Source organism: Drosophila gunungcola, assembly GCF_025200985.1.
Source record: "Drosophila gunungcola strain Sukarami chromosome 2L unlocalized genomic scaffold, Dgunungcola_SK_2 000007F, whole genome shotgun sequence".
Taxonomy (NCBI): Eukaryota; Metazoa; Arthropoda; class Insecta; order Diptera; family Drosophilidae; genus Drosophila; species Drosophila gunungcola.
Genome location: NW_026453162.1, coordinates 3,248,044 through 3,273,010, shown reverse-complemented (window position 1 = coordinate 3,273,010; position 24,967 = coordinate 3,248,044). Strand labels below are relative to the sequence as shown.

At 43.0% G+C, this 24,967-nt stretch overlaps 6 protein-coding genes across 8 annotated transcripts; 4 read left to right on the top strand and 2 right to left on the bottom strand.

Annotated features, from left to right (window-relative positions):
* Positions 1-497: 497 nt before the first annotated feature.
* On the bottom strand, positions 498-3,005 carry LOC128253160 (sesquipedalian-1). Its single transcript, XM_052981373.1, has 4 exons — positions 2,788-3,005; positions 2,382-2,717; positions 2,095-2,313; positions 498-936 (listed from the first exon to the last, which is right to left on the bottom strand). Exons 1-4 carry the CDS (start codon positions 2,846-2,848, stop codon positions 626-628), a joined length of 927 nt encoding a protein of 308 aa, XP_052837333.1. The 5' UTR covers positions 2,849-3,005; the 3' UTR covers positions 498-625.
* Positions 3,006-3,207: 202 nt separating this feature from the next.
* On the top strand, positions 3,208-4,027 carry LOC128253176 (uncharacterized). The gene has a single exon (XM_052981396.1). The coding sequence runs from the start codon at positions 3,315-3,317 to the stop codon at positions 3,807-3,809; it is 495 nt and encodes a 164-aa protein (XP_052837356.1). The 5' UTR covers positions 3,208-3,314; the 3' UTR covers positions 3,810-4,027.
* Positions 4,028-5,701: 1,674 nt separating this feature from the next.
* LOC128253174 (protein slowmo) lies at positions 5,702-7,053 on the top strand. Its single transcript, XM_052981394.1, is given in 3 exon segments — positions 5,702-5,834; positions 5,949-6,481; positions 6,484-7,053. Coding segments are annotated over 2 exon segments (645 nt in total). The 5' UTR covers positions 5,702-5,834; positions 5,949-6,027; the 3' UTR covers positions 6,675-7,053.
* A 2,756-nt stretch (positions 7,054-9,809) lies between these two features.
* On the top strand, positions 9,810-12,974 carry LOC128253143 (protein RCC2 homolog). 2 transcript variants are annotated; one of them, XM_052981338.1, is made up of 4 exons: positions 9,810-9,965; positions 10,738-11,135; positions 11,192-11,773; positions 11,833-12,974. In XM_052981338.1, the coding sequence occupies exons 2-4, from the start codon at positions 10,791-10,793 to the stop codon at positions 12,367-12,369; spliced, it is 1,464 nt and encodes a 487-aa protein (XP_052837298.1). In that variant the 5' UTR covers positions 9,810-9,965; positions 10,738-10,790; the 3' UTR covers positions 12,370-12,974. The 2 variants fall into 2 exon arrangements, with proteins under 2 accessions (XP_052837298.1, XP_052837297.1); XM_052981337.1 differs by having other exon boundaries at positions 9,814-10,029.
* A 330-nt stretch (positions 12,975-13,304) lies between these two features.
* LOC128253140 (uncharacterized) lies at positions 13,305-22,540 on the top strand. 2 transcript variants are annotated; one of them, XM_052981328.1, is made up of 5 exons: positions 13,305-13,742; positions 16,727-17,327; positions 19,096-19,769; positions 20,868-21,121; positions 21,199-22,540. In XM_052981328.1, exons 2-5 carry the CDS (start codon positions 16,854-16,856, stop codon positions 21,450-21,452), a joined length of 1,656 nt encoding a protein of 551 aa, XP_052837288.1. In that variant the 5' UTR covers positions 13,305-13,742; positions 16,727-16,853; the 3' UTR covers positions 21,453-22,540. The 2 variants fall into 2 exon arrangements, with proteins under 2 accessions (XP_052837288.1, XP_052837287.1); XM_052981327.1 differs by having other exon boundaries at positions 16,721-17,327.
* Positions 22,541-22,743: 203 nt separating this feature from the next.
* On the bottom strand, positions 22,744-24,668 carry LOC128253144 (NADH dehydrogenase [ubiquinone] flavoprotein 1, mitochondrial). The gene is made up of 4 exons (XM_052981339.1): positions 24,543-24,668; positions 23,980-24,336; positions 23,083-23,917; positions 22,744-23,018 (listed from the first exon to the last, which is right to left on the bottom strand). The coding sequence occupies exons 1-4, from the start codon at positions 24,586-24,588 to the stop codon at positions 22,832-22,834; spliced, it is 1,425 nt and encodes a 474-aa protein (XP_052837299.1). The 5' UTR covers positions 24,589-24,668; the 3' UTR covers positions 22,744-22,831.
* Between the last annotated feature and the right edge of the window lie 299 nt (positions 24,669-24,967).

Here is a 24,967-nt window from a genome sequence, read left to right as displayed (position 1 = left end):
CTTTTTGGAAATCGGAGTTTCACATTTTTTTAATATTCCAACCGTTTCCAACGGATGGACTGTGTGGAAAGAGGGCATTACATATGCGAAAGCCGTTGAAATGGACAAAACGGCGATAGTTTTGTAAAATATCGATAAGAACTTAGTGATGCCAACTCAGCCCAGTTAATTGAGCGCTAATTGTTAAATTACTTTGGGTATTCCCGCTGGGTTGCTGAAAATTCAGCAAAATGAATTTGTATGGAACAGCTGACCTATTTCCAGTATATTTCTGCTGAATTTTCAGAAATTCAGAGATTCAGTCGATTTCTGAAAACCCAAATTCTGAAAACAATGGAGTTCCTAAATTCAGCCTTCCTCAGATTCGAACTTACTTTCACTCTATGAAAATTACGGATCTATGGATTTGAGATTATTATCCAGGAATATTAAAAGAGTTTAGTGTGATGCTCCAATATTCATGTATAGGTAATCCTGGTACGCTGAAAACGTCTATATCTAAATTTTCGTTTATTAAAACAAAAACGTTTAAACTAAGCATAGTTAAATTGAAACGATGTTTGATTTAGCAACATATATGATTAAACATAAAATTGGCTTGTTGTTGGAGCAGCCCACTCCTACATCACAACTGTATGAGGGGCTGTCCCTGGCGCTCGCGATAGGCGGACACGTCGGGCATCAGTTCCTGCCGAAAGCGCTCATGGTTTCGGGCGAAGTCCTCCATGGCTCTAATCCGTCGTCGCTGTCGCTCGGCATTGCTAATTGTGCTGCTGCTGTAGTTGTTGTTGGCGGCGCGCGATAATACTGTTGAGACGGGAGCAGCTCCAGGATCCCGAGCGTCTGGATAGAAAACGCTGGTAGCAACGGAAGAAGCAGGTGTGGGGCGGCGCTGCGCCTTTGGCGTTCCACTCGGACTTCCGTTTCCGTTTGCATCTGAAAGTGGAACGTAACTTTAAAGTGGCTTGAAGAATTTGCATCCGGTTTGATTGAGAATTTCGCCTAGTCATTTTTGTGACACGGGGGAGAATAGCCCTATTTGGCTCCTCAATACAAAACATAGGGTAGGTCGAGCTCAGCCTTAAAGCAGCTTACAATTTGATCTTGGTTCGTTTGTCTATGATTGTAATCATTGTGTAACAGCTCTTGTCATGAAGTTTAACTGAAATGATTTCTTTGAAACAGCTTAGCATCCCATTAACTTTTACTATTATTTTTCTAACTAAAGTGCATTTTTTTTAAAGAGGAGTCAATAATAATGAGCAAATTATTAAGTGTTAACCTACAAAAATAACCCAACGAAAACTCATAAAAATTTTAAGATATAGCAAATTTTTGAAATTAAACCTATCTTTAGGATAACTTTTTAGCTGAAGAATTGACGATAACTCGTAATCAAAACAAGAGGGAACGCTAAATTCGAGTTCCCCGACTATTAGATACCCGGCGTTAGCGGCAGAGCACAAACGAACAGTATAAAACCGCTGTCGCTTCCTCGTACAAATTACTCACACAAATAAATTGCGTGAATATATGTGTGCTTTCCGCTGCTCTTCTTTCTCGAACTCCGTTTTTCAAATCTGCAGTGACGTTATAGCAAAACAAAATGCCAGCAACTTCTAAAATTATAGCTCGAATTAAACAATGTTTCAGGACAGGTAGCGCCGAAACACACACACACAGATCCTAAGGCCTAATATGTCTTAAAGTAGTTTATGGGTATTAGAAAGGCTGTGTTCTGAAAAAAACGCTGCGCTGCGTATGAATTCCTAGAATCGCCATTTCAAATTCTAAATCTTTAGCATTTATAGTTTCCAAGATCTCGACGTTCATACAAACGGACATGGCTAGATCGACTCGACTCGGAAACGCTTCCTTCTACCTGTTACATACCTTTCAACAAATCCAATATACACTTTTACTCTAGGACAAACGGGTGTTAAAACTTAGGTACTTATGTGTTTCAATCGAAAATTTTGAACGGCTTGAGCTGTTTTTGTTAAGAGGCGTTCAAAGGCTTCTCATCATACTCGTCCAGAGTTCTAATATAGTACATAGCAGATATGTAGTACAAATGAATTTCTTACTACTTACCTTGCCTGACCATCAGCTTTTCCTGCTGGAGGCGAGCGTTGCTGGAACCGAAGTATCCGTTGACAAAGGGGAGAGGTGACATGACCACCCCACCTCTCAGGGAACTGTCGGGCGGAGGAGGAGCGGGTCTGTTAAAAGGATTTGTCCGTCTGGGCGGAGGCCTGGGCTTGGCTTCGCCAGAGGCCGTTTGCGGTCCGTCAATGGCGTTACCGAGCATTTCTGCGGATGAAAAAACGCGAAAAGTTAGGGTATTTGGAACTTGGGAGCAGGAATTAGCGCTGGCTAACTGTTTCTCGAGTCCTCTATCTCGTTCAGCTCCCGCTTCAGCTCGGCCATGATAATGCGCTTGTACTCGTAGCCGGCACAGGTAAGCGCCTTCATCCACGTCTCCATACTCTCCTGGTTGTCGGCGGACAGTATGTAGGTGCGGTTTCCATTAAAGGCGATCTCAAAGCAATAGTTGTCCACCTCATTGGACAACTCGATGGTGCAGCCCTCGACAATAATAAGCCCTAAGGGTTCCTTGTCCAAACGTGACTCGAAGTAGAAGAGCAGGTTGCCCTTAAGAACAAAGTAGCGTCGCTGAAAGGCCTTGTTCACCTCCCCCCGTTTGTTGAGGAAGCCTGCGAGGTGTTTTGGTGATTAATACATTATGATTATTTATAGACGAGCAGGTAAGGGCTCTATCGATACCTTCCATGTCGAAAGGCGGCGTCCTCGCGAAGACGTACAGGTTCTTCTCGTTGATTTTCATGGTCGGACTGACTTTGGCTGCATTCGAAGTAAATATAGTGGCCCGGGTGCTCCTTTAGTTTATTCCTGCGATGAGCACGTAAAAAGCTGAATAGCAAACAGCTGTAGAGCAGTGCTGCCAGACCTTACGCTATTTATCGATTACTGGTAGTGGAATAACACTGCAGTGTTGCCAGCTTAACCTTTTTTAGAATAGCTAATAAAAATTAAAATTACCCATACCCATTAACAAAAAAAGGCTTTATTTTTGAAAAAAACATACATTTTTTTGTAATGAATTTTTATGAATTTGTAAAAAAAACTTTTTTTTTATGTTTTCCACATTTGGATATAGCTTTTTTTACAGAATTGAGTTGTAGCCTATTTTTATCCAGAATTTAGCTAATGCGGAATCTCAGCGACTGACATCACTGATACACTGCGGCGCTGCCTTGTTCACTGTTATTCGCAATAGAAGAACCGGCCAAATGTCGTACTTACTCACGGAAATTGCTCTGGAGATGCTTGGCTACAAGTTCTACGACACCAATGGCACATTTCACCTAACCAACTTCCAGAACACCTCGACCCACAGCGAATCGCACCCCGACGAGCCTTCGCTGACCGAATTTATCGAGCAGAGGACAGTGCAGAACGAAGCGGATCCAGTCGCCGCCCCCAGTCAAGCCCCCATTCCCGACTCCCGCCATCCGCGACGCACGCCTGCCAAGGCCCTGGCCAAAATAATGGACTATGAGAGCGAGAAGATCGTCAACCAGATCAGCGCTCGCCTGGAGCGGTCCGTGTGGCGGCGGGCGGCGGACAGCGAGGAGCTATTGGGCGAGGTAATGGACGAGGAAAGACGGCTGATCAGAGCAGACGCTGGTGAGATCCGTAAGTTTCGCGAATTCCTGCAGTCGCGCCTGCAGCGACTGGACAAGCGGCCATTCGAGAAGTATGAAAGAACCTTCGGTGCGGAGTAGGAGTAGTGTAGTGCTAGTATATAGGATGAGTGCGAAATAAATTAAGATTAGTCGTTAAATTGTTCATAAACATTAATAAAAGAGTAATAATTGCCGCATTAGCATTTAGCTAATGCTACTCCGACCTGTCAGTGGCACGCGCAGCTGATCTAGGTTTGTTTAGTTTTGTATTGTCGCAAATCAAGACGAAATAAATTAAAAATCATGAATACAAGCGAGTTTGCGGAAGTCTTTAATGCTCAGCAGGACTGTCATAGTGCTATCGAGCCATTTGTCAACTTGGACGACAAGGCAGGGGAGCTGATGGTCTTGTTTGACGGGTTTGCAAAGGAGACCACCACAGTTCCTAAAAAAAGAGAAAGAATCCACGCAAGTTGGAGTTTTTCCCCTCCCGAGATCCAGCAGTAATGCATTGTGGTACTGCGGCCAGGATTTGCTCTTGTTTTATAGCCGGATTTCATTGGCGAATTAAAACGCACTCAGCCTAATGCGCATTTAAATGCCGCATTTAAAATTTATGCGATAAAAAATTATTCGCCCCAAACGTTTTTAGAAAAAAATACCGGAAAATACCGATGTATGTATAAGGATATTTTGTTCGTGCCACCACTGTTTTCTATATGCAGGTTGGCGCAGAGCTGGTAAACTATCGATGGTGGCCCTATTCGATGTTTTGGGAACAAAATTCGATATCATCGATAATATCGTTTTTTGTAAAATTCTTTATACAAATAAAAATTATAAGCAAGATAGAAAGTATATTTCATATATTATAATTTCCTGCAATAGTACTTAAAACTACAACCACCACCACCTCCAATTTAAATTTAAATTCTGCAACCAAACCTCGTATTTTTTGCTAATTAAGTGATAGCGACATAAAACTATCGATGGCGGCTCAGATATGTAAAAATTCGATACCTTGATAGTGCCATCTATAGTTTCCCAGATCTAGGTGGCGCAATTTTTAATTTCTTTGGTCTTGTGGTCTCCATTGCAAACCCGTCAAACACACATGAGCTTTTCTTCCTTGTCGTCCAAGTTGGCAAATGCCTCGGTCGCATTATGGATGTCCTGCTGAGCATTAAAGAGTTGAGTAAACTCACTCATATTTATTTTTTTAAAAATTAACTTCTTTTAGATTTGCCAAAATTCAAAAGTAAACAAACCCAGATCAGATCGAAAGAAATAAAGAATTGCGCCATCCGTGCATATACATATACACTTACGAAATATCGTTGAAAATCAGTATTTTCCGGTATTCTTTCTAAAAATGCGGCATTTAGTTTTATGCACGGTGTGCTGGCGAGCCGCTGGCATCCGGCGCACAGCACTGTTTTCGGTTCGGCAGCCGATGAGGATGGAGTATCCCATTCGTCATTTTCCCACCTTGCTCTTTTAGCTGCTGTCCTGAAAGGAGCTACCCTGGGTATTTCCTCCGTTTACCAAAGCCTCAAATTCAGCATCATCGTCGGCGGCAAAGGCGACCTTTGGATCTTTTTGACCCTGGCAAATTAGTTGACCCGTTTGCATCTCAACAAGTGGCGCAAGCTCAAACTGATAAAAACCCTTTCTATACAGCTTTTCCGCAGTGGTCATCGTCACCTTGGAAAACCGACAATCGTGTTAGCGGCATCGTTCTTCTCCTTGCCGGGACTGGCGCAGAAGCATCTGAGTGTGGCGAGAACTGGACGCAAACATTTTATCATATCGAAAGTAATTTAATATTACGTTATGTATTATAACCCACACTTCTGCTTCCACTCCAGCGTTCCAGTAGACCTTTTCCCATCTGGCAACTCCGGCCGATGGATCTTGCTTTCCTTGTCAGCATAGCTGTGTCCAGTCCCGTTGTGTAAATAAATGCGCATTAGGCTAAATGCGTTTTAATGCGCCAATGGAATCCGGTTATAACTGTGCACAGGGTGACTAAGTATCTTTCTTTGTCTGCGCCAGTGTGGCCACCCCGACAGCCCGGACTATCGAAACCACTGTCATCTCTAGCAGCGCACAACACGAGTAAAGGTCAGCTCTCGTAACTTGTCTCCGAAATATTCAATAATTCAGATTTTCCTGTCAAAATTTGAGCCGTGAACTGAACCGTACCTTACGCTCTTTCCCTTCCGTTTGACCCTGCAGGCTCAGCTCAGCCCACAACTCGTTTGCCGACTTAGGATCTACATCCCCTCCCGAAGGTGACGACAACGGCGCTTGCATAATGAAAATCTGGACGTCGGAGCACATATTTAACCATCCGTGGGAGACGGTCACGCAGGCGGCGTGGCGCAAGTACCCAAACCCTATGACTCCCTCCATCATTGGCACGGACGTGGTCGAGCGCCGGGTGGTAGACGGCGTGCTGCACACGCACCGGCTAGTGCAGTCCAAGTGGTACTTCCCCAAGTGGACGCACGCCCTGATCGGAACGGCCAAGACCTGCTTCGCCAGCGAACGATCCACGGTGGACCCGGAGCGCAAGCAGATGGTGCTGAAGACAAACAACCTCACATTCTGCCGCAACATTAGCGTCGACGAAGTACTCTACTACGAGCCGCATCCGGCGGACGCAAGCAAGACGCTGCTCAAGCAGGAGGCCACGGTGACAGTATTCGGAGTCCCCCTGTCGCACTACATGGAGGACCTGCTTACATCGACAATCAGCTCCAACGCGGGCAAGGTCGACAGGGCCTGGAGTGGGTGATTGGGCTGATCAACACAGAGGTCAAGGGCATCGCCCGCGGCACCGACGAACTCCTACACAGCACACGACGCTCCATCGACGAAGTCACGGAGAGCGCCCGCAAGAGCATGGATGAGATCAGCGCGCAGGCCACCAAGGCGGCGAAGGCGATGCACATAACATAGGTTCCGCGGATGCGTAGTGAATTATTTTAGATGGCGCAGAGTCGCCGTTTTAGTACAACAATTAACCAATGGCAAGGCGGACATCTGGCAGCGTGTGGGGCAGCAACAATTAGTTCTTTTTTCAAGCCATTAAATATATTTTATAACAACTCTCTACCGAACGACCCGACTATCAGTTATGGCTTGTAGCTGACGGCTGATATGAATTTCTCTTGTCTGGCAGAATTTGAAGGAGCTCACGCTTATGCTGGCACCCATTGCAGATCAATATATATACATATATAAATAACATAGTCAATGTAAGCTTTGTAAACAGCCGCAAAAATCGAAGAACGAGGAGAGAAATTAAACTAAAGATTTGCCTACCAGTCAGTGTCAAGATCAGTTGTATTATTTTAAGTAATGTGGAAGGTTAAACCATTATTCATATATCCGATTAGGTTTTTTTTAATATATTTAAAATCTGAACTATAATTCCATGGTGGTATTATTTATTTTTAAAAAAGTGGATCTGATTGCAAATTAGGTAGGGTTTTTATACCCTTGCAGAGGGTGTTATAATTTCATTTAGAAGTTTGCAATACAGTGAAGGAGACATTTCCGACCCTATAAAGGATATGTATTCTTGATCAGCATCACTAGGAGCGTCGATCTAGCCAGTCCGATTGCTGAAAATAAAGATTCAATGTTTTCAAACATATACAAAAACAAATTAAAAATTTAATTTTTTCAATAATATTTCAAGGGTATATGAACTTCGGCTTGCCGAAGTTTGCTTCCTTTCTTGTTTTTTTTTTTTTAATTTTTTATTTTTAATTCAAACTTCTAATCTCAACGATTTAAAGCTTTTTCATGTAATTGTCTTCAAATATAAAGTAAAAACAGTTTAGCAAACTCCTTAATTTACACAAAATTACATTTTTTCTTTAAATGCGTTTATTTTGGGTGGACTCTTTTATGGTTTTCGAAGGTAAATGTTAAAATTTAAGCGATTTATCACTATTTTTGGTCCTGTTTTATGTTATTGGGTATCTGGCATCTAATAGCCGGTATATGCACCATTATTTTTTTCCATTCTTCTTGGCATAATGTATAAAGCTTGCGAAAAGTTCCAATTGGAATATTGTACCATGCTCTTTGGACAATAACCCAAAGTTTCTTTTTTTTTGACAAAAAGTCTTTCCCACATCTCTTTTAAGTTCTACCCAAAGATTCTCAATGGCATTGAGGTCCGGGGATTGACTTGGCCACTCAAGAACATCCAAATGTTGCTCTCGGAACCAATCCATTACTACTCGAGAGGGGTGCCTTGGAACTTCCATAAAAGTGGCATATTGTCTTTGGCATATAATAGCATCACCGTCTCCAACAGATCTTACAAGAACTAAGTTCCTAACTGACAATTAATTCGACGGATTTCCAATCAAATAAAACTTTTAGATGGGAAAAACAGATTTCCCGGATATTAAAGGGAGTGTGTACTAAAAAAAAAAATAGTCAAGTATGTGCGTGTGAATAACAGCTCATGATTATTGACAACCAAAAAAAACATGAGCAACCATTTTGCTCTTTTGCTTCGTCAACTGCCTAAATCATCAATTCGATTGGTGATTTGTAGTTAAGAAACACTAAAGAAAGCAAGACCTTAATATGTATATTTGACCTAGTTTAATTCCTTTTTTTCTTTTAGGTGCATTCCTGCTTAGCACAAGAAGCTACTCCCTATTTCTTCTCTGATAGCGGAGGTCATCTTGTTTTTCATCCGATCGCCAGATACCACCAGATACCACCGGGTTTAACCCTCAAAAAAAGGAGCAATTACTAACTACTTATAATTTTATTTCCTTTCGTTTACCCCCATTCAATTAGTTTTATTAACATTAAGATCTATTTTATTTATATATATTATTTATTTATAACAACATGCAACGTCTATAAAAAGTTTTTGAATTTTTTCTAATTTTCCTAAGTGTACATATATGTATAAGTTCCTAAGTATGTTTACCAGCCTGCGCTACTTAGCCCTGTCTGTGTCTGGCTGATTTCACAGCTAAGTCCTCCCTTTTTTCGCGGTAAGCCAGATTATGATACCTCTGACTTAGTCGTCGGTTTCTTTCTCTCCTAGTTTAATTTTTCTACAATTAACTTAATTTGTATCAGAGGCTTATATCACTTGTGGTAATCTTGTACCTTGTATCACAGATCACAAATCAATTCCTCTTTAAGGCAGGCGTTCTCGTCTATGCGTTTAGGGACATTTACCCTAAATGATATAATTCTGTGAATTTTATATTTACATTTTATGTCAGTGAACGGTCTTTCGAGCGACGGTTCAAATGTTTTTTGGGACCTCTGCGACCAGAAATTCTGTGTTTCTTTAATCCTGTGGAGATGAAAGTGCTATATTTATATTGGGCGCCAACTTTTGTGATCCTACTAGAACCTTCGTGGTTTTGGGCTGTCGCCAGCTAGCTCTCTTTTCAGGCGTGAATCCCCGAACCCTGCCCTCACACACATAACAATGTACGAATACAAACGACGTAACCTGCGCTGCTATTTATACACTTGTCATCTTACTTGACAATCCTGGTCGACTGGAGGTCATGTGCTAGTCCTTCCCGTCCTTGCCATCTGCTTGTACGAATACTGCAGAGGCCCCTACTCTTTTTCCCACACACTTCACTTACCCTCTTCCTCCCTTATTAAATTAATTAACTATTTAAATAAGATTAAATAATAATGTGAATAATGTGCTGCGCTCAAAGTAAAAACCTTGTTTATGTAAACGTAGATTTTTAATCATTAATATTTGTTTAACTCCGAGCAAAAAAACTCTCGGAGCGCAGCAGATAAAACGCCCTTCTTCGACTTTGACTTAATCTCTTCTGCCATTCCTTACTTCTTCTACCATCCCATGAGCCAAAACTCCGTTGATCGGATTTCGTTGCCCGCCAACTTTGCGAGGTGGCGCATGACATGGCAGGGCTACCAACACAAGTTGGCAGGACTAGCCGATTGCTTGAGTTGATATCGATATCCCTAAAGTGGCCATAACAACAGCTGACAAAATTTCAGTATATATCTGCTTAATTTGCAGCAATTCAGAAATTCAGTCGTTTCGGGAATACCCAAAATATTTTGAGCTTACAAAATATATCAAAACTATAACAAAGAAATTATCAAAAAAATATCGATATTCTGAATAAGAAACCGATAAAAATAAATAATTTGTAATTATCGATATTAGTTGTACTGTAAAGACGCGGTCCCACTGGCCTTCCGTCTTTCGCTGTAAGCTGCGTTGTTTGTTGTTTGTAATTTAATTGCGAAAAGTAATAAAACAGTGCACATAACTGTAAGTTATAATAATATTCTTCTTTGAACTAAAAAAAGTGCAGCCAATATTAGCAAACACCTCTGTTTTGGTGTAGCCGTGAAATGACTTCGTGTTTGTAGAGTGACGCTACCATTTAAAAGGTTATTTTTGAGCCGGCCATTCGGCCCTTGCTTTCGTTGCGGATTGTTTTTTTAAGTTGTGAAAGTTGCTCATCAGCTAAACCAAATCTAAATCTTGTTTTACATTTTAACAACTCATTCATCGGATACGTAAAATATCCACTCTATCTGTTGGCGTCGCTTGCTGCGGCTTTCATTTTGTTTCTGTGCGAAAACCACCACACTAACACAGGATCACACAGACATGCACGCTACACACACCACCAAACGAGCGAGTGCGGTTTGAGGCTAATCATGTGTTTATGCGAAGCTCAGTTCAGAATATCTTTAACACAATTTTATGTATTATGATTCTTTGAGTTAAAATAAAATTCGCCTAAAGAACGTCCATTAAAAAATTGGCCATTAGTCAAAAACATGATCTTGCAATATAATTCTTTCATGTCATGCATATTTTCGTGTCTCGCATAAACAGGGGTATATTTTAAATGTACGTACTCAAGAACTCATGCATTTTGTAGCACAAACACTAAGCGTTACGCTCTGATGCGTGCGAGCACTGGATCTGGTTTTTAGGGCCAAACTTATCTTCTCTACTCCCTTACAGCCGCCGCGTAAACAGATCCAGTCCAGTCCCGAAGCAATCCGAGTTTTGAGAATATGTCGGCCAAGCGCAAGGCAGGTGGCAACGGAGCCGGCCCCAACAAGCGGCGGCCGAAGAAGAAGGAGTCGGACTACGAGGACGAGTTCAGCGACGAGTCCAACGAGGACGGCGTGCACCAGCAGGCGGCGGCCGCCAACCAAATGGAGGTGCTCATCCCCCACGACGACCTTGACCCGCCCAGCAAGCTGCCTGAGGACTTGCTGGCCACGCTGGAGAAGACCCCGGGCCAGATGCTGCTCGCAGGCATGGTGACCTGGGACCTGACCGGCAAACGGGACCGCAAAAACGTTACTAAGGTGCGCCCGAACCTATACAGTTTTCACCGGTTCACGGATGAGAAGGTAAGACATCTTCCATTGCCTCCTCGAACGATTTTCAGAGTGTTTCTCTGTTGCAGTATCGCTATGTGGCCAGCGGACCAAGTGCCGCCCACACCATTGTCGTCAACATGGACCGCAAGGCACTCGGCTTCGGGCGCAATCCCAGCGGGCAGCTGGGCCTCAGCCAGGACATCAAGTTGGCGGAGAAGCCCACGCTCATTCCGGCCCTGGAGCAGCTGAACGTGGTGCAGGCGGCTGTTGGCCGGCACCACACTCTATTTCTCACCGACACGGGTACCGTGTACGCCTGCGGCGAGAACAAGTCTGGCCAGTGCGGCGTGGGCAACACCCACGCCAACATCTATTCGCCTACGCCGATCAACTACCGTGGGCCGCCCATCATCCGGATCGGGTGCGGGGCCGAGTTCTCGGTCATTCTGGATATTAAGGGAAGCCTGCACACGTTTGGGCTGCCAGAGTACGGCCAGCTGGGCCACAACACGGACGCCAAGTACTTTGTAAACGCCAACAAGCTGTCATTCCACTTCGAGACGTCGCCCAAGAAAGTGGTGCTGTACATAGAGAAAAGCAAGGAGGGCCATGTGACGCCAGTCGATGGTGTGCAAATCGTGGACTTTGCTTGCGGCAACAACCATACGGTAAGACGACAATAATTCATTGATTTGGCGGTATCTCACGGGAAACCTGTGCTTTACAGGTGGCCATCGACTCGAAGAAGCGCGTTTACAGTTGGGGCTTTGGAGGTTTTGGGCGCCTTGGTCACGCCGAGCCCAAGGACGAGATGGTACCGCGACTAATGAAATTCTTCGATACCCAAGGAAGGGGTGGGCGCAGCGTATACTGTGGGTCTACCTTTAGTTTGATCGTTAACGAACTTGGCCTGCTCTTTCTATTTGGGCAGAATAAGAAGACTGGAGAGGCCAATATGTACCCCAAGCCAGTACAAGACCTGTCCGGCTGGAACATTACCGACATTGGCTGTGCCAACACATCGATAATGATTTCAGCCGACGACACACTGATCGCCTGGGGAGCATCGCCCACGTTCGGAGAGCTGGGCATCGGGGAGTTTCAGAAGTCGTCGACGGTGCCCAAGGAGGTCCCAAAGTTGGACAACATGAAAATACCTCAGGTGACTATGGGTTACTCGCACACGGCGTTGCTGGTGGACACCAGCCACGAGGCCACCAAGCAAAAGTACGAGAAGATGCCCGAGTACACAATCGACAATTAGATGTTGGGCTGGATTTTCCATAAGCAATCAAATGCTGCTACAAACAAGTATACCGCTGCCAACAACAATACTGACCCATGTAGGAAACCCTGAGAACTGATCATCGAAACTCTGCTGCTACTTATAGAAAGTGAAACTAAACAAATCCAGAAAATTGTATGCTATAAGTTAAAAGTTCATTATTACACTAAACTCGCTATCTACATACTATACAATAATCTCAAAATACGGATAAAATCTATTTGGTTTCCAAACTCTAATTTATTCTCGTAACTGATACAATTTTATCCTCAACCTGTTCCCTTTTTCTATAATTTATTGCCGCCCACCTTTAGGCTTACAGTCGATTCCACAAATTGTATGTTTACCCATTTGTAATTTTTAATTTACACGTAACAACAGTATTCTGCATTCATTTCGAACAGAGTGAACAAAAGCAAACAACAAACTATAAAACACGTAAATTTACGATCTAAGCGCATAGGTTACATATATAAAGTATACCATGGAATGAATCCAATACCAGTTGCAACTATTAACTAGTACATCATGCATTTTAATCATATACAAAAGAATATTTAAATAAAAAAGAGTGTTAGTATTTAGATTGGGACTGTCTGTTATTTCAATCCGCATCTCTTCTTCTGTGAATTGCCTTTGGACTTCTGCCCTCCGGCCAAAGGGTCACCCTCCAAGGGATGTTTGGCGGCATTCCCCGATTTCTGACCTGTGCTCACTGAGGTCCCGGTCCCGGTCCCAGTCCCAGTCCCAGTCCATACTAACGTCCTGATGTCCTGATGTCCTGCTGATTGAAAGCGAAAGTCAGAGTGCTGAAAGCTCCCGCGTAAAGCTCTCTCTCTCTCTCTGTGCTCTTTCGCACCCGACGCCTCTTGACTTCGGAGTGACACTATGCGGCCGGAGCTCCGACGGACTTTTCCCTGGCTCAGTCTTCCGCCGTGGTCCTGTCGAGTATGTGCGCCGCCGAAGAACAGCACCTGCACGTCGCGCCTTGAGTTTCATTTTATCTTTTTTTCGTTCCCCCCCGACACTCATACATCCAAACACCAACCGCACATACACTCACACAGACGCACCTTTGACAATATCAACAAAATATTTTGGAAATGTCGACGGGCAGCATTTTATAACGAGTTTTTTTACAAGAGTACGTGAGAGGAGTACGGTTCACAGGAATAAAAATAAATATTTGATTAATTAACACGACGGCGCAACAACCGATGAAGCAAAATGCTCTAACTGTAAATTACAATGCCTTTGATAAAACAAGCAGCAGCAACAACACCGCTACAACAACATTAAAGAGCAGCAGGATCAGCCACAATATATGTACATATTTCGTTAGGCAAAACAGGGTAGGTGGTTACGTATTCGAAGTGGGGGAATCCTTGTTTATATGTGTGCCTGTTTTAGTGTAAGTTTGTGTGCGAGAGTGTCTATGTACCATTATTTTTGACTTTGTCATGCAGCGCGTTTTAACGGTTGGTAATTATGGTGTCACTACGTAGTGGACCGACCCTTTTTACGCCATTCGACATGGAAAGTAAATAGAAAGTGTCCTGCCTAGAATCCATTCTTCAAAATCAGCCTTAAATTAGTCCGCAATTACATATAGAGGTTATTAATTCCATGTATCATTTTGTTCACTGCTTAGATACAGTGCCTTGTTTTTTTTTACCATTGTGGCGGTCACGAATAAGCCAACAAAGGAGGAGAAGCCTGGACAAGGACCCTCGACAACCCAACAACCTCTGACCATTCGCCCCCTAATACGAATATAAAAGCTGCCGAAATCAATAAGGACAGACAAAAAGCTACGGGCAGGCCTTAACGTCATCCTGCCAAAAGGAAAGTAAGGCAGTGGGATGTGTATCCAGTGCTTTGGCTTTGGCTTTGGCTTCGGCTTTGGCAAAGACAGGTCTCCCGGCTGCATGTATCTGTGTATCTGCCTGTGCCACATTAAGTCACCTGTGGCGGACACTTTTCACATCAGCATCAACATCAATGGCAAAACTCGTCATCATCGCTCCCACTCCCCCTCGAACATTGACCCTCCTTACGGCCATTCTTCCGCCTTTCCTTTTCAGCTTTTGGCCTGGCTTTTGTCACCTTTGTACTTGTTGCTGACGTTTGAGTGACGTAAATTAATATGAACATACATATACATTTAACTTTCAATAGGGTTGGTCCTCAGATCAGCGAAAAGCAGAGCTCTAAATTCGAGAGCCCCGGCTGAAGTACACAAATATCTCAATGATATTGCCAACCCTATGAAGAATATATATCCATGATCAGCTCCACTGCCGAGTCGATCATACAGGTTCCATAGAAACAATCGGAAAAATAAAGGAAAACAAATTATAACTTTATTTTTTCAATTTATACCAATATACTCCGAGATAAAGTTTTGGTTTCTGTTTTAAAACAACTATATCATAATACTGGTATAGAGACGATACAAAAATTCATCGGCAAATCGGCATAGCTTAATTGTTTTTAAACATATTCGCTACAAGCGAATACAAACTTCGGCCTACGGAAGTGTGCCGATTATTTCTATGGGAGTTGTATGATATGGTCGTCCGATCCGGGTCGCTCCGGATTACATCCTACCTGCAATAAAAATATCCAAATTGTAATATCAACAGAAAACTTCAACTTCAAATTAAGCTTCCAAAAGAGAACAATTAAATCCATGTTTTACCGCTTTCCTTTGTAAGCTGTTGTTTGTTTTGTTGGTAATTTTCTTGGTTTTAGTCAAACGTAACTTAACAATTAGGCCACTTTGGCCCTATTAAAAACATATGCAAAACAAAAAATTGATAACAACTAATAGTGTGTTTTCAGAGGAAACAACAAGAATTCATAAACATTATTTTGAAAGTCTTTGGACCTAAAAACATAACTTTCTGTGACGCCATCTTCCGGGAAATACAGTAATGCTTATAGCTTGTAAAATATTGGTTACATTTTTGAATGAGACGATAAAAATTGACCAAATAAACAGTTACCGCTTTACAACTGACCTGTACCATGACATAGAGTGCCGTGCGTTGGATTGTGTGGAATTTACAGTAAGCTTGGCCAAATTTTGAAATACTTGCGCTGCAGGGGCATAACTAATCTGCATTTCGAACCTAAATCCACTGAGGACCATTCAACAGACAACACTGGCGGACCTTTTATTGGTGACGGTTTTAAAAATAATGAGAAACGGCTAAAAACTTACCAGACCTTAAAATAAAGTCTAATGTATACAGATTGCTGCCTGGGGGATTAATAACCTTCAAAACATAAATTTTCACACAAAATAATATGGCTTACATAAAAATTAAAATTGTTAAAGTATAAGGAGTAAACGAAAGATCAGTCGGCAAAAAACCGCATAGAGACAAGCGGCTAGGAACGTTAACCCACCGCGTAGTTGGTGGGCGAAACCGTCAGGTGGGGCGAAACCGACACCCCCTGAATCTCGCTGATGGAGCAGATCACAGAAAGGAAATTTTATATTTAAAAGAAAGCTCTCTTAAGATAAGGAAGACACCTAATTAGGTTTTGTTATATCTTCTTAGTTTTTGTGGTTTTCTATATAGAGTTTTTCGGTACTTCGTTTGTTTTTGAGCTTCGCGAATATTAGATTAAAAGCACTTTTGCTTAAATTAATACACCCTTAGATTACTACTTTTAAAAAGCTTTTCTTCTAGAAATCTTCGTTACATCACAATTTTTATTTTTTGGCGCCTTTTCGATTTTTACCATTTGGGGTGTCGGTTTCGCCTCACCCTCTTCTTTGATTTATTTGGTTTTTCCCGTCAATCACTCGTGAAAAGTTTTTTTTTTTAATTTGTTTAATAAACCTATTGAGGACAAGGGGTTTTCGGAAAGGTGGAGCTCCCGCGCTACGGCCGTGATGAATATGTATTCTTTAAATCAATGAGTAATGAAATGAAATAAAGTTAAATTCAATCTTTGACTTGGAAGCTTTCCAAATTTGTTCGTGCCTGAAAAACAGAGACGGAAACAGGGGCTTGGGAAGAACAAGCCAGAAGGGCAGACCTTGGTGTTGTTTGTCGAGTGCACGAAGTGCAAGGTTGCGTTGCCATTTATTCCGCTGACAAGGGGCATGAGTGGGTCTGGGTGGCGGACGGAACTTAGACGGAAGAGCATCAGCAATCCTTAAGTGCGCCTGAGTGTCAGTGTCAAGGGGGCAGAGATGTGTGGCAAAAACTTGTGGGTGGGTGATGGCTTAGGGGGTGTACTTGTGGCCGACAAAAATAGTAATGATGGCTTTTATTCTTTGCAACCTTTTTATGTCGCACACCACATGGCGCAGCCACAGCTCTTTAGTATGAAATGAGGCGACCAGGCAAACGCGTCACCCTCAAAGATCGCCCAAATAGAGTACGGACCAGGCCGATAGCAGGAGCAACAGAGTCGGGGACGGATTCTGTCGCGGGATCGAAATCATGAACAGGGACAATCTGCAGCAGTGGTGGGAGAACTCGTACCGGCGCCATCACCAGGAGCCCAGTCATGGCCTGGACTCCGCTGAGTTGCTCTTCTCCCTCCAGGAGCCAAACCAGCTGCGCTCGGACCAGGTTGCGTACGATCAGGACTTCGACTACGGCAACTTTAGCCTGGAAAATCCGTACGACATGGACATGGACCCAGAGCACTCCATCTCCCCGCTAACTCTGCTGCTCCTGGCGGTCAGCTACGGCCTCGTGGTCTTTGGCGGCGTCGTGGGCAACTCTACGCTGGTGCTGACCCTCTGCTCGGCCTCCTCGGTGCGACTGCGCAACCCGCTACTCCTGGCCGTCTGCGTTGCCGACCTGCTGGTCACCGGCATCTCTGCCCCGGTCACGCTCCTCAACCTCGCGATGAGCCGTCGCACGCGATCGCTGCCGCTCGTGCTCTGCAAGGTCATACACTACATACAGGTGAGTTATGCCACACAAAACTCCTCTGCTATGCACTTGGTGGTAATTTATTTTACTTTGTGATCGTAAATTAAAACCGGGGTTTTTAAATACTGCGGGCACATTTGTACAGGCGACATTTCCGACTCTATTAAGTATATGTACATATATGTATGTTGGAAGACCCCTATTCCTTATACAAAAATATCTTTTCTAGTACTTATTGCTATATTCCAAATACAGTATACATGGTAATATTTTAAGATATAAAATATAAATCTAAAAACTTAAATCCAATCCTGTGTTTTTGATCTATAAACAAAACATAAACTACAATAATATACTTATGTACATAAGTATTTATCAGCATGACTAACTGCCACAGGAACAAGCGTGTCAAATTTGTTTGATTTGGCTGTTTTTCCATTTTAAGTTCGCGGGTTCTTGCCCTAAATTATGTTTTAAATGTAAATTGATCCTATTGCTTGACTTCAATTCGAGTCGGTTGACTATATTCTAAAGCTATCATATATATCTCATACTGACCGACTGCTCGCGCAGTGTAAAAGATAATTTAAATTCGTAATTTTGCACTTGCAACTATGTTTTATATCTGCCATAAGAACGATGGGTAAAACTTGATTAATTTTGTTGTTTTCGAAAACTTTTGCGTATATCTCGCTTTTTTTTGCTTATCTATCTATCATTTCGGATGCAAGGGTATTGAAACTTCAGCTTGCAGAAGCTAGCTTCCGTTCTCATTATGATTTATTTTGATCGACATTAATTGTTGGATTTTCGAATAAGATTTATATGCTGTAATACAATTCAGAATCAAATTATAAACACCATTAATGCAAAAATCGTACTAATACAACCGTTCAAATACTTTGAAGAGATTCAGGTCACTAGCGTGACCCACGAAAAATTAGGCTATTTTTGGTAATTTTTTTAAATGAAAGTACTCGATAGAAGGTTTGGAAATTTTTTCTAGATAATAAAGTATGTTTTAAACTTCGTTTTAAGATTTTTTTTTCAAAAATATTACGTAATATCGGTGCTATGGTGAGTCTTCGGAGTTTCCAAAAAACAAGTACCCCAACTGCTGACATGATTCCGGCCAAATGGGTAGGTGAAACAAAAAAAAAATCAAAAAAGGGTAATAAATTTAAAAGTATTTCCATTACAATCTTTGAAAAATATAAAATGAAAAAAATTAAATCTGTAATTTTTGAATGCCAAATTGACAATTTTGAACCATTCAAATCTAAACGCTTTTTGAAAGAGTAAACCATAACCAACCAATAAACAAAAAAAAAAATCGATTTTTAAAAAGTATCACACTGGTAGCCCCATAAGAGATTTTAGAATTTAGCTGCGCTTGTGTTATAATTTCAATCAAAAGTTTGCAACGCAGTAAACACACTTTTCCGACCCAATGAAGTATATATATTCTTGATCAGCAGCATTAAGAGTGTCCACCTCGCAGTGTGGGTCTGTCCGTCCGTCCGTTGAAGCTATAAAATATAGCTCCCTTGGGAACAATAGAAATATTAAAAAAATAAATGAACAGGGCTGAATATTTAATTTTTGGAATAACTGCTGGATTTTTTAAGCTTCGGCTTGCCGAAGGTTGCTTCTTTTCTTGTTGATTATTAAACTCGTGTTTTAAACCACGTGTTTATTAACATCGGAAACTATACTGTTTAAGCCAACCGAGGAGGAAGAGTAATATTAACAAAGCTCAAAAAATCTATATTATACTATGTATCTCACTATTCCTCACCAGGTCATGCCCGTAGCGGCCAGCACCATCTCGTTTTTCATGCTCTCCCTGGACCGCTACGCCACCGTGAAGCATCCGAGATTGGCGCAGCTGCGCCAGCGCCGCTATTTACACGTCTCGTTGGCCCTGCTCTCCTGGCTAGCATCGGCGGCCATCAGCACCCCGTTCCTGTTCGCCTACAAGATCATCGCCAGATCGACCATGGGCAAGGGCGGTGTGGCGAGCACCACGCCGAGCCCCATCAGCATCAGTTGCACCTCGGACCTGGGCGCCAATGCCATGTTCATGTCCTTCATCCTCTTCCACACGATCGCGGTGTTCGTGCTGCCGGGCGTGGGCGTGCTGCTCAACCACTACGGCGTGCGTCGCAAGCTCTGCGCCCTCTCGCTGACGGCCCGGGCTGCTCACGGGGAGCTTCCTCTGCCCATCCCTATTCTGAGGCGCCAGACCCACATGGTGATCGTTACGGGCTGCCCCAACGCCCAGCAGGCGGCCTGCGGCGGGGCCACCACGGGGGACGACACCTCGAATGGTAACGGCACGGGCACCGGCGGCGGTCCAATGGCCGTCAGTCCAGGCGACATCCAGCTGCACACTCTGCACCCACGGCAGCCGGGATCCATCGGATCGGCCCTCGAACCTGGCTCCTACCGCTCCAGCAATCCCATATCGCCCAGGTATGTAGTTAGTAGTTGCTCTAATTACACAGGTACACAGGTAGACAGGAATTGTAAACTTTCCATCGCATCACAGTTTTGAGAAAATCGTGACTTAATTACCCTTACAAATTCAGCTTGTACAATACTTCAATGTTGAGCAAAAAACAAGTCAAATGGTACGGATCGGACGACTATATCATATTAATATATATATTATCAATCAAGCTGCCAATCCAAAAAACATTTAACAAAATAACATTTTCGTTTATCTAACACCTTTTCCGTAATACTGCAATTTTTAGTTTTAAAAAAATATTTAAAGTTGGGAAACTCCTTCATAAAGCTGTCATAGGTCTAATTTAAATAATATATTGGCTCATATTGCTTCTGCGCCCTTATCTTATGTTTATAGAAGTAAAAAAGAGATTTAAAAGAATAGTTGTGTGTTCTTAAGGATACAGTTAGAAGTCCGAAAAATCCGTAAAAATATTTATTTGGCAAGGAGCTACAGCTGATCTCTGGGAGCTCCTCTCAAAAAATACGTTTTGCAGTGACCACTATATCTCTGAATTGGATCTTCCAAAATTAAAAAACCAAACCACGAAGTCGGTTAAAGTAAAGTTATGTTAAATCTAGTAATTAATGAAAGGAACAAGTAAAATCACGTTTTGTGACAAAATGGCGATTTCTCAAAAAAAAAAATTGATTTTTGGCCAACATTTTGACCTTAAATTACTATAAAAAAATATATATTTGCGGGGGAAAAAAACTTCGATTAATTACTAGAAATTTATTTAAGAAGATCGTGTAAAAATTTGAGACTAATTTGAGACGTTTAACCGTATTTTTTGATTTGATTTGTCTTTGAAAACACAATTTTCAGAAAAACGCGATTAAACTTGTACTTGTACTTCCAAGCACTCTGAAACGACTTTTAAAATGAAAGTGTAACTTCGAATTTTCAACGGAAAAACAATTTTTTTTTTATATCTAACCATATATAAGTTGAGTTTTCTTTATCTTGTTTCAAAGATTAAAGGAAATATTTGCGTTAAGCGTTACGGATATGAAAGTTAAGACTGTAATTATGTGATTATTTATTATTATTCTATTCAGGGCCATGAGGGAGATTCGCGCCCACTCGCAGCGACAGCGCATCAACCGGTCGGGAAAGGGGCCTGCGACTCCCGGAATACCATTACCTCAGACCTCCACACTTCGGTCGCGCCGGCACCTGGCCAACATGCTTATCGCCTCGGCAGTTATCTTTATAGCCTGCTGGGCACCTCACGTCTTCTGCATCTTCTACAAGAGCTTGGGCAGCAAGCAGCACTGCAGCCAGACCTCCGTCTACTTCAGCCTCCTGCTGGGTGAGTTCGATGCCGAGGGCTCTACAACCAGCCAATGACAATGACCAACTGACCAGCTGACCAACGCACCCTTTTAGGCTACTTCTACTCTGCCATCAGTCCGGTGATCTACTGGGCGCTCAACCACAACTCGCTTCGACAATCTCCCTGCGCGCCCATCATCCGCCTGCGCTCCATGCAGAACTTCCTGAGGTCGCGCTTCCGGACCCACACCGCCCCGCCGCCCCCCTCGTCGACCAACGAGGCGGCCTTGGGGGCCTTCAACCCCAAGCTGATCAAGCTGACACCGAAACAGTATAGAGCTCAGGCCTCTTCGCATTATCTCTACTAGTGTGATACTAAACTAAACTTGATATACATATATACACATTTATATACACGCATATATGATATATTTTTTACCTTCGCCCTCCCCAAGTCCCGGACTTTCTTATACCGAACTTCGACCCCTGACCCCTGACCCCGGGCCTCAAACTCAAACCAACCTCCAACCGAACGGAACTATCTAGATGTTTTTCAAAAGCTCTAAGCAACTAGTTGGCGTTACCTTCTGCAGAATTCAAAATATACACGAGTCATATAGAATACAGTCTACCGAACATACATAGCAGTGTTAGTTGACGCTTATTTACACGATGTTGTGCGCCTGATGCTATTCAATAAACGGAACCGAATCCTGTCGCAACTCTTGCCTACAACGAGAAAAAATCTATTGATGAAAAACAAGCAAAATAAATGAAAATACAAAACCCTTCTAGTGACTTGTTCGAAATGTTGTTTAGTCTTTTAAGCTGAAATATTGTACTATGTTCCTTCTCATAGATAAGCAATATGTGAACGCTTTGAGCCAAGTTAAACAAACGAAAAACGAATCAAACTAAAAACGATCTAAAACTTTTAAACGAATTAAACCTAAACTCGAATACATACCTAAAAAACCATAAATAATAATATACGATTAAATACAAAAATGAATAAGAAAAAAAATGAATGTGTATGTGAGCAAAACAAAGGGATAAAATCTAGTATTGTATACATATTCTTCGACTTAATTCTTTATACACTTTTTCTAAATATTTTTAATATCGTTCAGTAAACTGAACAAGGTGTATAGTGAAATTCAAGCTGCAGAATGTAAAAACCAACCAAAGGATCTAACTTTGATCGGGTTTCATTTTACTGATTTCAGTGACAACCTTTTACTAATTTTCTAGACTTTAATATACACATGCTCCCTAAGGGCAACCATCTGTTAACAACCTTTATGTTTTTAGTTCAAAAATGATAGTACTATCTTTTTAACCATCTGCTATCGCCTTGGAATTAGTGGCTATAAACCTTAAGGAAACTTTAAATAATCATCGTTTTGTACTTTACAAAATCGTCATCGAAAAAAAAACAAACTATATAAAAACTCTAGTAATTGTTTTATTCTATGTGGTTAATGTTGACTGATTTCAGCTTCTTAAGTAATTGAAATCCTATGACAATTGGGCGGTACTCTAGCTGTTGCTTTATAAAACTTTGCATTGCCAGTGGGACATTTTGATGATTCCAGGACACGCTTTCCACGCTTTAGAGTATACTTCGGTTGTTATCAAACACATTAAAAACCAAAATAATTACATCGTTTAGAGAACTATTCACTTTATATGCATCAAGTCGCGCTCGGGTTTATGAAATCAATAAAATTAGCTATAACTTTGAATCTTAATTGCTGGCGCGCTTTGCATGCAGTTGCATACGTTTCTCGATCTCGGGCCGGAAGTGGCGGATAAGGCCCTGAACTGGCCAAGCGGCACCATCACCAAGCGCGCAGATAGTGTGTCCCTCAATTTGTTTGGATATCTCCCAGAGCATATCGATCTCAGCGGGTTGCGCGTCACCCTTGACAAATCTAAAGCGAGAAACCAAAATAGTAGTTCATTTTGATTTTATAAAGGGGTATGCTGGGGATTTACCGAGTCATAATCTTGTTCATCCAGCCGATTCCCTCTCGGCAGGGCGTGCATTGTCCGCAGCTCTCGTGCTTGTAAAAGGATATTAGCCTGGCGATAGCCTTGATGACATCCGTCGACTTGTCCATAACGATGATAGCCGCAGTACCCAGCGATGTCTGGGCGGCAATTAAGCCATCGAAGTCCATGATTACGTCGTCGCAGACATTTTTAGGTATGATGGGGGTGGAAGAGCCGCCGGGAATGACGCCTAGCAGATTATCCCATCCACCAGTTACTCCTCCACAGTGGCGCTCAATTAACTCTTTCAGCGGGATTGACATTTCCTCCTCCACAGTGCAAGGCCTGTTCACATGGCCAGAAATGTTGAAGAGCTTGGTGCCCGAGTTACGAGTGCGCCCAAAGCTGGCGAACCAAGGACCTCCCCGCCGACAAATGCTCGGAGCCACGGCTACCGTCTCCACATTGGTAACCGTGGTGGGGCAGCCAAAGACGCCAACGTCGGCGGGGAATGGGGGCTTCAAGCGCGGCTTTCCCTGCTTTCCCTCCAGCGACTCGATCAAAGCGGTTTCCTCGCCGCAAATGTAAGCACCTGCACCTCGGTGCATGAAGACATCGAAGTCGTAGCCTGTACCGCAAGCGTTCTTGCCAATGAGACCAGCCTGGTAGGCCTCGGCAATGGCCAGTTGCATGTTGGAGGCCTCGTTGTAGAACTCGCCACGAATGTAGATGTAGGCAGCCTGGGCGCCCATGGCCCGGCCAGCAATTAGACAGCCCTCCACCAGCTTGTGTGGATCGTGGCGCATAATCTCGCGATCCTTGCAGGTGCCCGGCTCTCCTGCGGGTAAACACAAAATCAGTCAAATCGAACCCCTCGGGTGTACAGCCCCTTTTGCTTACCCTCATCAGCGTTCACCACCAGGTACTTGGGGCGGCCATCGCCGGGCTTGTTCATGAAGGACCACTTCATGCCGCTGGGGAAGCCAGCTCCTCCGCGGCCGCGCAGGCCAGACGTCTTGATCTCGTTGACGATCCAGTCCGGACCCTTCAGCACAATCTCCTTGGTCTTATACCAGTCGCCGCGCTTCAGGGCTCCCTTCAACCTCCAATCGTGACGTCCATATAGGTTGGTGAAGATGCGATCCTCGTCCGCCAGCGGACCGAACTTGGTCTTCGTTTGTGGCGGAGGAGTTCCTGGGGGCGGGGCTTGGGTGCTCTGGAACCGCTGCAGCTGCAGGCTGACCGGCAAAGCCGCACCTGCAAGGCACACATGGGGCAAAATCAATAAATTGCGCATTGAACTGGACTTTTGTTTTGCTTTGCGCAAAAATTACATAATTTGATGGCAAGGGAATAGATTGTTTTCAAGGCTGGGAGCACTTGTGGCAATAGCAAGGTTCATGCAGAACATGCTACTTAGCAACTTGGCAGAGGATTTGGGAAAATATTCGGCGTTTATTTACCAATTTGCGACTTTGTTAACAAATTAAATCGCACAATTGCAGCCATTTTCCGAACGACTGACTGACAGCTGAAATGTGACGTTTGTTCGCGACGTTGCCAGATCGTCAACTTATTCTCTGGCCTAGATTTAGCAGGGGTCTTCGTGCAACAGATCAGCTGTTCATTCATTGAGGTGAACCCTCAACGCGGCTTTTCGAACAAGGAATATAATAGTAGAGCACGATTCAAAGATAGTCCTCACGGTTTTGCCGTGCCAAAAATTTCCGACTTAATCCTCGATGGTGCAATAAGCGTTCCTTACCGTGATTTGCATTTTTTAAGGCCCAGAAAACCGTTTAATCACTAATCCATAGAATTTAATAAAATAAAAGCACAGTGGTGGCACAGTGGGAACAGCAGTCCATTATCCATAAAAAAATTGTCA